The sequence below is a fragment of the Cebus imitator genome, unplaced genomic scaffold (genome assembly GCF_001604975.1).
Source record: "Cebus imitator isolate Cc_AM_T3 unplaced genomic scaffold, Cebus_imitator-1.0 Scaffold231, whole genome shotgun sequence".
Taxonomy (NCBI): Eukaryota; Metazoa; Chordata; class Mammalia; order Primates; family Cebidae; genus Cebus; species Cebus imitator.
The window spans coordinates 2,197,278-2,210,039 of record NW_016107546.1 but is presented as its reverse complement, the minus strand read 5'-3'; the positions used below and the strand labels follow the sequence as shown (position 1 = coordinate 2,210,039).

The 12,762-nt window shown below is 40.4% G+C and overlaps 1 protein-coding gene across 1 annotated transcript in view; it reads right to left on the bottom strand.

Annotated features, from left to right (window-relative positions):
* Positions 1-12,762, bottom strand: part of AMD1 (adenosylmethionine decarboxylase 1) — a gene marked incomplete at its 3' end in the record, with an annotated part of 17,962 nt that continues 5,200 nt past the window's right edge. Inside the window, exons 2-6 of the mRNA XM_037727451.1 lie at positions 4,712-4,798; positions 3,551-3,677; positions 2,215-2,317; positions 228-270; positions 1-127 (exon numbers count right to left, since the gene is read on the bottom strand). Coding sequence (XP_037583379.1) covers positions 1-127; positions 228-270; positions 2,215-2,317; positions 3,551-3,677; positions 4,712-4,798 — 487 coding nt within the window. The remainder of the gene's footprint in view (positions 128-227; positions 271-2,214; positions 2,318-3,550; positions 3,678-4,711; positions 4,799-12,762) is intronic.

Sequence of the window (12,762 nt, the reverse complement as noted above, 5' to 3'; positions counted from 1 at the left end):
AGTAACACCATCTTTCATGTAGAACTGGTCCATAACTGCTGGGTCAAGCTCACTCATCAGAATTTCCAAAGTTTGATCTGGCTGACTGATTACCCGACTCTCTGGGAAATCCAGAGTATATAAGTACCTACATAAAAGTTAAAAATAGTTCCTAAGAATGACAATTGGCAATTTAAGTTAAATCTTACATAGGACAACAAAAATCCACAAAATTGCATTAAACATACCAACAGTCAGAATTCATACGTCCCATACAATATGCTGCTCCATCTGTTGAGGGAAGACAATGTAAAATAAATATAACACATCCATGTAACCAGTTGGTTACTACCCTCCCACAGTAAGCACAAGGATACTATTTGCCATCTATTGGAAATGTCACCAATCAGTGGGCTGGGCGGAGTGGCTCACACCTATAATCCCAGCACTTTGGGGAAGGCCAAGATGAAAACCCTACCTCTACTAAAAATACAAAAATTACCCGGGTGTGTTGGCACATGCCTGTAATCCCAGCTATGTAGAAGGCTGAGGCAGGAAGGAGAATGCTTGAACCTGGGAGGCAGAGGCTGGAAGGAGCCAAGATCTCACACCACTGCACTCCAGCCTGGGCGACAGAGCGAGACTACATCTCCAAAAAAAAAAAAAAAAAAAAAGAAGGGGCTGGGTGCAGTGGCTCACTCCTGTAATCCCAACACACTTTGGAAGGCCTAGGTGGCCGGATCACAAGGTCAAGAGATCAAGACCATCCTGGCCAACATGGTGAAACCCCATCTCTACTAAACATACAAAAATTAGCCAGGCATTGTGGCGTGCCTGTAGTCCCAGCTACTCAGGAGGCTGAGGCAGGGGAATTGCTTAAACCTGGGAGGCAAAGGTTATAGTGAGCTGAAATTGCTCCACTGCACTCCAGCCTGGCAACACAGCAAAATTCCTTCTCAAAAAAAAGTCATCAGTGAAAGAAAAGGAAACAGCAGGTGAATTCTCAGATAAGCAGGATCAAGTGACTTGGTGGATATTTTGCACTAAACACCCAACACTCTGATTAGCCTAGTTTGGTTTCGTATTAGTAGATGTACTAAGTTAGATTTTCATGCTGGTGAGTGACTTTGTGCAAAGTTACTCAATTATCCTAGGTTTTCAGCCTTATCTAGGAAGTAAGGAGGTTATTAGATAATCTTTAGTTCCCTGACTTCTATAAATAAAGCTTATTAAAAGGATGAAAGAAACCCTTACCAATTTCATTCAAGAAACACTAAGTTACACTGTGTAATTTTTAAAAAGCCAGGTCAGTTGTTATATAAAATGTTGGAGCAGAGGACTGGGCATTTTTCTGGAAGAAATCATATCCTTCTTCATATTGTCAAAGGACATTATGATCTATATGTTAAGGACCAGTGAGGCTGGAGAACTGCTAGCGGTCAGGAGTTCAAGACCAACCTGGGCAACATGAGACTCCGTCTCTATTAAAAATAAAATAAAAATTAGCTGGGTGCTTGAACCCAGGAGTTTGACATTTCGGTGAGCTATAATGATGCCACTGCTCTCCAGCCTGGGAGAGTGAGACCTTGTCTCAAACAAAAACATAAACAGAACCACTGAGTGAGACAGAAAGTAGGGTGACAGCCAGATGAAGACGAACTCTCTCTATGCTATATGAAAAACCAGAGGTAGCAGGTGATCAATCCTACATTTTAAAATTCCATCTCAAGCAATTCCTAGATGGAAAAAAATAAAATAAAATTCCATCATTTAAACAGCACTGACTTGTGATACACCCTAGGACTTTGGGAGGCCAAGGCAGGTGGGATCACTTGATCCCAGGAGTTCAAGAATGGCGCGGGCAACATGGCAAAGCTTTGTCTCTACTAAAAATACAAAAGCCAGGTGTGGTGGTGTGCACCTGTAGCCCCAGCTACTTGGAAGGCTGCGGTGGGAGATCACTTGAGCCTGGGATGTTGAGCCAGCAGTAAGCTGTGATACCACCACTGCACCAGCATGGGTGGCAGAGTAATACCCCCATCTAAAACAAACCAAAAAACCCACAAGGAAAGCAAATACTAGTGTACGTAGAGTGCTAGGTCTGCATATGTATGCTCTCATATATACAAAGATCTCTTAGAGGTTCCACTTTCCATCTTTAAGAAGACAACAGTGGGGAGGGGGAAAAATAAACGAAAAATAAAGACAACAGGTTTATATTGTATTTAAACTTACTTGGGAAAATTGCATTAAGAAACTCTATTTCTTCCTGGAAATTCCGGTGTGGGTACCCTTGGTGAGAAGGCTTCATGAAATTCTTACGAGAATAAAAGAAGCTCTTTATTTAAAAAAAAAAAGAAAAGAAAAAAAAGAAAGGAAAAAAATTAACTTTTAGATTAACTTTTAGATGTAGAATTCAATCATTTTTTCTAAACGAATCCACTATTTCCCACATATCAAAACTGGGCAAAATCAAAACTCAACTATTTCTCCCTACATTTCACTTCTAAAGTACACAAATTAGCTACCTGAGCTGATTCTAGTATAGCTATACGTTAATGTACATTTATGAGACTGCAAAATTTAGAAATTCTGTAACGGGAAAAATGTTAGGTCTAGCTGGGCATGGTGGCATAAGCCTGTAGTCCCTGCTATTGGGAGGCTGAGGTAGGAGGATCACTTGGCCTGGGAGTCCAGCTAGGGCAACATACTGAGGCCCCATCTATCTTTTTAAAGCACACATTGCTTCAGATTCCTTACAAGAATTAACAGGTAACAACAAGAACTGTATTGAGTACTAATGACAATCCATCCTTTCCTTATGAAGTTAAAGATTACAATTCAGGCTGAGTGTAGTGGTTCATGCCTGTAATCCCAGCACTTTAGGAGTCCAAGGCGGGTGGAACACCTGAGGTCAGGAGTTTGAGACCAGCTTGGCCAACATGGTGAGACCTTATCTCTACTAAAAATACAAAAAAATTAGCCAGGCATGGTGGTGGGCGCCTGTAATCACAGCTACTTGGAAGGGTGAGGCAGGATAATTGCTTGAACCTGGAAGGTAGCGGTTGCAGTGAGCCGACATTGCACGGAACTGGGCAACAAGAGCAAAACTCTGTCTCCAAAAAAAAAAGCTGCTAGTCTCAGAAAATTATACCCTAGGTAAAAACAACTTAGTTCTTGAAAAGTGTGAGAATTTAACTCAATACTAACTGTTGCTCTTCAACATAACTCTTCATTATAAAGATTGGACAATTTCGGTAATAACATTTTTCTTGCTTTTCCTTCTTTTCTTACCATTTATCTATTATTATAAGTAACCATGTCAATAAATTAACTACTGAAGTATCTGGTTTCTTGATTTCTTTCTCCCATTCGAATTTCATCCTAATTCATTATCTGCTTCCTTCATATTTTCTGTTCCTGAGAATCAGATCTCTAAGGTATGAACACCTTACTATGTGTTTGCATGCATTTTAACAAAGGCAGTGAGTATATAATTTACTTGACATATCACAGGATAAGAACCTTAACATTTACGCCTGAAAATATATTTAAATGTTTGCTTACTTACTTGAATTGAGTCAAACCCACTGTAATCCCTAGCAAGCTTCAACAGGGGAACCAGTGCTTTCAGCAAGAGGGTGGTACCACATGTCTTCAAAATGAAACGTCTCTTGGAGACAAACATGCTACTCTCACTGCAGTTGAAAAAAGTCACAATATTGTAACAATATTAATGTACTACTGAGGATGCAATCAACCAATTGAATTATCATTTACAATTCTGGCTAGTACTTTTCAATAGTAGGATCTCAAGAAAGCAAGTATCACTATTCTTTTCTTTTTTCTATTATACAAAACCACCGCAAGGCTTGACATACAGTAAGCATTTTGATAAACATTCGTATATTCATAATACAAACTTAGTTAAAAAAAAAAAAAAAAAAAAAAAGAGGTTGGGCACGATGGCTCATAAGGTCAGGAGTTCAAGACCAGCCTGGCCAAGATGGTGAAATCCCTATCTCTATTAAAAACATAAAAATTAGCCAGGTGCATTGGCAGGCACCTGTAATCCCAGCTACTTGGGAGGCTAACGCAGGAGAATCGCTTGAACCCGGGTGGCAGAGGTTGCAGTGAGACAAGATTGTGCCACTGCACTCCAGCCTGGACAGAGTTAAGACTCTGTTTCAAAAAAAAAAAAAGTCGGCCCAGGCAGGGGGTGCAGCCGGGGAAACGGCAGCCCTGCCCCCTTGCCCAACTGTGGTCTCCAGGGCTGGCCCACCCCCCCCAAAAAAGAGTGAAAAGAAGGGTCTGTTTAATCCAGTATTTCCCCCCTGCAAGGCCTATTACAATATATACTGTAAGCATTCAAAGTATTTGTTGAATAAATTAACTCTGCAACTGTAAAAAAAGGTGATGAGCTTCTACATACCAATTAGACAACTGTATTTGTATAGTGAAGCTAACTTTCCCTCTGCCTGAACTGTTCTGATTAAGAGGTCCTTCTTTACTAACTGGGAGGAAAAGATGGCAACCACCTTGAACTATCTGGTGAGGCTTCAAAGCCTACTTCCTAGAAACACCCACGTTACACTGAACATTTCCTTTTATACCATGTTCTTAAAAATAATGTAAAAAAAAAAAAACCAGAACTACAACTGGGAGGAATTTACTGTTTCACATAACATTAGGACTGAATTTAGCTATATAACACTTATTTTACAGGACTTACCTGAGTACATAAGCTTCCTGCTTGTCAGTTTTTGTCACACTTATGATTGAACATTGCACATCCTTCAAAAGTATGTCCCACTCAGATCTATCATTTAACAAAAAAATCATGATTAATCCACAACAGTACCTGCCTACTCAAAAAATTTCAAAGCTCACATTTTCCCATGAAGACGACATTTTTAATTAATATTGTTCCAGCTTCTTTTATGAACACCAACATTTAGTTTGTTGCAAAATAGTCTATATTGGCATATCCAGATAAAGGATAGGTATATTATGCTATATATGAAAAAATAATAGGTCATTATACTATGTATTTAGAAATTACTAAAAGAAAAATAGGCAAGAGAATGTTAAAAGGTCCATAAACCAAGGTAAGCCATTAACTCATCAATGATTATAGAAATTCAATGGTATACCTTGTCTATAAAATTTGCCATTTTTTAACCTTAAGAAACAATTAAAGCATAATTTTACCAATCTAATTGCCATAGAGATTTAAAAGCTTGTCTACCTGTCTGGACACTGAGTGGTGTTACTCTTGTAGCATTCACAAAAAACTAGAATGACTTTGCTAATTACAAGCACACCTAGAAGATTTTGAGAATACTATGCAGCTCTCCAAATGCAATGAGAAAGCCCATTTAAAAGGAAATGTGCAGTACAAGCAACCATAGCAATGGAGGTCATATAGACACGAACAAACTAGTCTTAATTTGCCTGAGTTAGAATTAGGAAAGTGCTGATTCTTTCATTAGTGTGCCCATTATAAAAAGACAATGCATTCCATGCAACAACTTAACATGACCAGATATTGTCATTATTTTCTGAGACAGGGTCTCACCCTGTTGCCTAGTTGGAATGCAGTGATGCAATCACGGCTCACTTCAGCCTTGGCCTCCCAGACTCAAGCATTTCTCTTGCCTCAGTCTCTCAGGTAACTAGAACTACAAGCATGTGGCCACCATGCTCAGCTGTTTGCCAGGTTAGCAGAAATATTTTTTAGGCCAGGCATGGTGGGTTATACCTGTAATCCCAGCACTTTGGGAGGCTGAGGCAGAAGAGCTGCTTGAACCTGGGAGGTGAAGGTTGCAGGGAGCTGAGATTGTGCCACTGCACTCTGGCCTGGGGAACAGAGTGAGACCCCATTTCAAAAAAAAAAAAAAAAAAAAAAAAAAAAAAAAAAAAAAAAAAAAAAAAAAAAAAAAAAAAAAGGAAAGAAAAAGAAGCTGGGATTACAGGCACATACCACCACGTCTAGTTTTTCTATTTTTAGTAGTGAGAGGGTTTCACCATGTTGGCCAGGCTGGTCTCCAGCTCCTGGCCTCAGCTGATCTGCCTGCCTCAGCCTCCCAAAGTGCTGGGATCACAGGTGTGAGCCACCATGCCCAGCCAGCAAATCATTTCTTAACCAGATAAGAACTTTTAAGAGAAATCCAGCAGAATGTTTTATTCGTTTGTATTAAAAAGCAAGCACAACACCTGGTAGAATTTTGTGCCTGTCTCACCATTTTGCTATAAGAAACTGTTATTGACCCATCTGCATACCCATACCCATTCAAAAATCTTTAATGTGTTAGGCTTGCTAATGATTACCGAGCTGAGTTCCTGTATTTGACTAACATTACTAAGCAACTTTATAAAAAGAGCTATTAAAAAACTGTAAGGTTCTTTAAAAAAGGTGCTAACAATTTGTTCATATATGGAAAGAATACATATACGGGACATACATGTGAAAACCCTTGAAATTACCCATGGCTTGTATGATGGGATACAACTGCAATCCCAGCTATCCCAGAGGCTGATGCAGAAAAATCACTTAAACCCAGAAGGTGGAGGTTGCAGTGATCTGAGATCTTACCACTGCATTCCAGCTTGTGCAACAGAGGGAGACTCCCTCTTAAAAAAAAATTTTTTTTTGGCTGGTAGCAGTGGCTCACGCCTATAATCCCAGTTCTTTGGGAGGCCATGAGAACAGCCTGGCCAACATGGCGAAGCCCCATATCTACTGAAAATACAAAAATTAGCTGGGCATGGTGGCAGGCACCTATAATGCCTGCTACTTGCGAGGCTGAGGCAGGCAGGAGATCCAACATGGGAGATGGAGGTTGCAGTGAGCCGAAATCACACCACTGTACTCCAGCCTGGGTGACAAGAGCAAAACTCCATTTCAAAAATAAATAACTTTATTGGTGGGAATGAAATCCTGCTTCACTTGACTAAGATAAATTTACAAAATTTGTACAAAAATTATGTACTATTAGACTCCAAATTCTGAATATGAAAGTAAATAAAAATACCCACTATCATTAAGTATTAGAAACATTAAGTAAAATTTAAGATTTTTTGTTTTCTAATTCAGATCTATCGATAATGCTACCTGCTTAAGTAATCACCTATTGACTTCCAAGTACAAGTTAGCATTCTTGCATATATTTTTTACCCAATGGACACACTAGCAAATCCCACCCTCCCTTTCTTCATTATAGTCACCATTTCTATTAAGACTTTTAAAACATGTCCCATGGCTGAACTAAACAGTGTAACAATCTTTTCTTTTCTTTTTGAGACAGTCTGGCCCTGTGGCCAGGCTGAAGTGCAGTGGCAGGAACTCAGTTCACTGCAACCTCCACCTCCTGAGCTCAAGAGACTCTCCTGCCTCAGCCTCCCAAGTAGCTGCGACTACAGGTGTGCACCACTGCACCCAGCTAATTTTTGTAGTTTTAGTAGAGACAGGCAGGGTTTCACCATGTTGGCCAGGATGGTCTCAATCTCCTCATCTCGTGATCCACCTGCCTTGGCCTCCCAAAGTGCTGGGATTACAGGCATAGCCACCACGCCCGGCCTGTTTCTTTTTCTTTTTTTTTTTTTTTCAAGGCTGTTATGGCCAGGCATCATGGTTCAGAGAGCCCCTGAAGGAAGGACTACAAGGCCAGGAGTTCAAGACCAGCCTGGGCAACATAGCAATACCCAGTCTCTTAAAAATAAAATTAAAAAAGGGATAGCTAGGCGTGATTGTGCAGGCCTATAGTCCCAGCTACTCCGTAAGCTGATGTGGGAAGATTCCTTGAGCCCAGGAGGTGGAGGATGCAGGGAACCATGATCACATCACTACACTCCAGCCAGGACAATAGAGTAAGACTCTCTCAAAACAAAAGTATTCACCCTTACAACTTGTAGAATGGTTATGACACAGCTACTTTAAAATGTTGGTCTGTGTCCCCTTGAGGTTGATGTCTGCTGTTTTTTCCTTTGAGATGTTGAGATTTTCCTGGTTTTTGGTATGTTAATTAATTTAGGATTGCATCCTGGATATTTTGATCATGTTACACCACTCTAGGTCTTGATTTTTAAAAACTTTTAGCAGACAATCAATCTCGTTTGATTCAGCCTTCAAATTTTTACTCAACTTTTGTAGGTTGTGTTACAGTTCCAATGTCAGGTTTGTTATGAAATCCTTTGCTATGCTATTTGCATCTGTCCCACTTATTTGCCACCCAATGGCCAGGCTGGCCTTAGGGAGGCAGTCTATTGCGTATTTTAGTTTCAAAGCTTCTGATGCACTGTTTGGGGTGAGATCCACATAAAATGGCCCAGGAATGTTCATATAAAACTTTGTAGATTTGCTTTCTTCAACTTGCCATAGTCTCTCTGACAATGCCCGACTCACATAGGGAATAGGGGAAGGACTCTTCTTCATCCACTATCTATAAAAACAGGGCTTTAAGCTTGGGCATTATAGTGAGACCCTGTTTCTACAAAAAAAAAAAAAAAAAAAAAAAAAAAAAAAAAAAAAAAAATTAGCCAGGTGTGGTGGTTCATGCCTGTGATCCCAGCTACTCAGAAGGCTGAGGCAGGAGGATTCCATAAGCTCAGGACTTTGAGGCTTCAGTAAGCTATGACTGCATCACCTCACTCCAGCCTGGGCAACAGAGAGGCCCTCTCAAAAAAATAAAACAAAAAAACCCAAAAAAAAACAAAAAAAAAAGGGATTTAGTATCTATACTCCGCAGCAGACTGCATGTGGCTGTGTCTCCCTCTAGGGCCAAGTGAGGAGAGGAGCAAGATAAAGTAAGGACCACCCAGAGATTCCATTGTGATACTCTTTACTCTTGGGACCATAGTTCCTTTAGTTTACTTTTTTTTTTTTTTTTTTTTTGAGACAGAGTCTTGCTCTGTAGCCAGGCTGGAGTGCAGTGGCACAATCTCAGCTCACTGCAATCTCTGCCTCTTGGGTTCAAGCAATTCTCCTGCCTCAGCCTTCAGAGTAGCTGGGACTATAGGCACGCACCACCATGCCCAGCTAATTTTTGTATTTTTTAGTAGAGGCAGGGTTTCACCATGTTGGCCAAGATGGTCTCGATCTCTTGACCTCATGATCCACCTGTCTCGGCCTCCTAAAGTGCTGGGATTACAGGCGTGAGCCACCATGCCCGGCCCCTCTAGTTTAAAAAGGATTCCCTTCTCTTGTCATTTTAGGCATCTGCCTAACTACCACAGCTGCTGAAGGCCTACAAGGGGGTTGGGGCAACAGAACAAAACAAAACAAAAGCAAAAAAGAGGAAAGTTTTCCCCCTTTCACTAAAAGGGGGCCTCTCTTTCTTTGCAGACCAGAACTAGGAGAGCCTTTCTTCGAACTATTTTTGCCTGCCCCTACTGTTCAATTCTGGGTTTCTGGCAAGCCCAGGAGATACCAGAGAGGAAAAAAACAGGAAATTCACTGCTGGTTCAGTGGAATTTAAAGTTCTGGCTTTCCAATTCACCTGCTAAAATTTACTTCTCAGAGTCCTTTGATAGCTGCTCAACAATGCATTCTGTCCAGGGTTTATTAATTGCATTTTAGTAAGTGAAGACAGTGTAGCATGCTTTCTCTGTAATGGCAGAAAGAAATAACCTTAACTTTTGTTTTTTGAGCCAGTCTCGCTGTCACCTGGGCTGAAGAACAACAGCACAGTCTACAGCTCACTGCAGCCTTGGCCTCCCAGGCTCAAAGAGATCCTCCCACCCCAGCCTCCCAAGTAACTGGGACCACTGGCACGTGTCACTATACCTTGCTAATATCAATTCTCCATCCAAACCTTTCCAACTAATAGTAATGCTCCAGTAGTCAATTTTTCAGTCATAGTATCAAAAAACGCAATTGCTTTAAGAACCCTAGGACAAACAGTTGAACTAACCTAGTGATTATAAAGGCATATCTTAGAGTTGCTAGGCTCAACAAAAACAAATCAGAGGGCAAGAAAGATGACAGTAAGAAAAATGAATAAGATGGCCGGGTGCGGTTGCTCACGCATGTAATCCGCTGGGTAACAGAGTGAGAATCCGTCTTTAAAAAAAAAAGAGCGCGCGAAAAGAAGTCAATACAATAGTATACGTGTACATAAATAGGTGAAAAATCAACTCTGCAACAGCTGAAAATTTCAGCATAAATTATTTGTTACATTTCTGTGGGAAAAATGGCCTGCTTTTGTAAATAAAGTTCAGGAACCTAGCCACACTCATTCATTTATATGTTGTCTATGGTTATTTTCTTCCTATGAGGGCAGGGCTGAGTAGTTGCAACACAGACTGTCTGCCTTGCAAAATTTAAAATTTACAAACTTCCTTTACAGAAAGTTTGCTGACTCTTGTTTTGGTGGAAAGATTTTCAGTGCTCTGCTTTCTGATCAAATTAATGATGGAAAAGACAAAGTACTTTATACAGTTGACAGAGCCATTTTTCTAAATCACATATCTATAATTACAACACTAGACAATATTAAGGCTGGGTACGGTAGCTCATTCATGCCTGTAATCCCAGCATTTTGGAAGGCTGAGGTGGGTGATCACTGGAGGTCAGGCGTTCCGAGACCAGCCGGGCCAACATGGTAAAACCTCATCTCTACTAAAAATACAAAAATTAGCTGGGAGTGATGGCATGCACCTGTAATCCTAGCTACTTGGGAGGCTAAGGCAGGAGAATTGATTGAATTTTGGAGGTGGAGGTTGCAGTGAGCTGAGATCGTGCCACAGCACTCCAGCCTGGGTGAAAGAGTGAGACGCCGTCTCAAAAATAAAAACAAAAACCATACTATTCTATTCAAATATATCAATTTGGCAATCCTTGCTATTTAAAGAGTTCAGTAAATCCAAGTGATGGTTATAAAGCTGAATCAAGACAAGCAAGACAGCAAGGTGACTTTGGGATTTGTTCACATTACAGACCACATAATAGTGATCTAGTCACTAGAAATTATTATAAAGCTATTTAAGCACACAATTCTTTTTTTTTTTCTTTTTCTTTCTTTTGTCACCCAGGCTGGAATGCAGTGGCATGGTATTAGCTTCCTCCCAGATTCAAGCGCCTCTCCTGCCTCAGCCTCCTGAGTAGCTGGGATTACAGGCATGTGCCACCATGCCCAGCTATTTTTTTTATTTTTAGTAGAGACAGGGTTTCACCATGTTGGCCAGGCTGGTCGCAAACTCCTGACATCAAGTGATCCACCTGCCTCAGCCTCCCAAAGTGCTGGGATTACAGGTCTGTACCACCATGCCTGGCCTCAACCACACGATTCTCAGGTGCTTATAAAAACACAAAGAAATATGTACAACGAATTATTTTCTGATTTGAATTCCTTTTTCTCATCTTTTTTTTTGTCGTTCCTCCCTCCCACCCCTTTTTCTCATCTTAAATGCCACTTCTTTGATCTAACTCAGTGGTTCTCAACTTGTGATAATTTTGCCACCCAGGAGACATGTGGCAATATTTGGAGACATTTTTTATTACAACTGGGGTGGCAGTGGTGTTGCCAGCATGTAGTGGATAGAGGCCAGGGACACTGCTACACAGGTTATAATTAACAGGATAATCACCGACAACAATGAATTATCTGAACCAAAATGTCAAGAATGCTGAGGTTGAGATATCCTAATTTCACTTAAAGAGTAGGTACTAAAATATTAAATATAATCAGAGATCATGATAAATGATCCCAAAGAAACAGGTGTTCTATATTAATAATAACACATGAATTGTATGTCTGAAAAGCAACACTTTGGTGGCATGTCACATTTTATATTTAAAATGCTTTCTTAGAGGCTGAGGTCTAATAAAAATAGAACTTAGGAAGGGACAAGATAATTATAACAAGACCTCTATGTTGCCTGATTGAAACCCCATCTCTATTAAAAATACAAAAATTAGCCAGATATGGTGGCACAGGCCTGTAGTCCCAGCTGCTTGGGAGGCTGAGGCAGGAGAATCACTTGAAGCTAGGAGACAGAGGTTGCGATGCGCTGAGATCATGCCATTACACTCCAACCTGGGAGACAAAGCAAGACTCTGTCTCAAAAAAAGAAGTAGAAAATGACTGAGGTCAAGTATCTTGAACAAGTGTCCCAAGACTACATAACAGGGGAAAACAGTCTCTTCCACAAATGGTGCTGGGAGAAATGGATGTCTACATCCAAATAAAATTAAGTTGGACTTTTACCTTACATCATAAACAAAAATTAACTCAAAATGGATCAAGAACCTAAACATTAAAAGTGAATGAAACTCCTAGAAGCATACATACGGTAAATGCTTCAGGAGGTTAGATTTGGCAATGATTTCTTGGATATAACATATGACAAAATCAAAGACAAATGAAACTTGAAAACCTAAAATGTAAAAATTTCTATACATCGGAAGAAACAAGAGTGAAAAGACAACTACAGAATGAAATACTTGCAGCAAGTAACCTGGTAAGGGGTCAATATTTAAAGTAAAAGAAACACCTACACACAACTCAACTGAAACAAAAGTGATTAAAAAATAGACAAAAGGGCCAGGCGTGATGGCTCAATCACTTCAAGTCAGGAGAAATTTGAGACCAGCCTGGCCAACATGGCCAAACTCTGTCTTTACTAAAAATATAAAAATTAGCTGGGCGTGACGGTGCGTACCTGTAGTGCCAGCTACTAGAGAGCCTGAGGCAGGGGAATAGCTTAAACCTGGGAGGTGGAGGTTGCAGTGAGCCAAGATGGCACCACTACACTCCAGCCTGAGCGACGGGCTGTCTCAAAAAA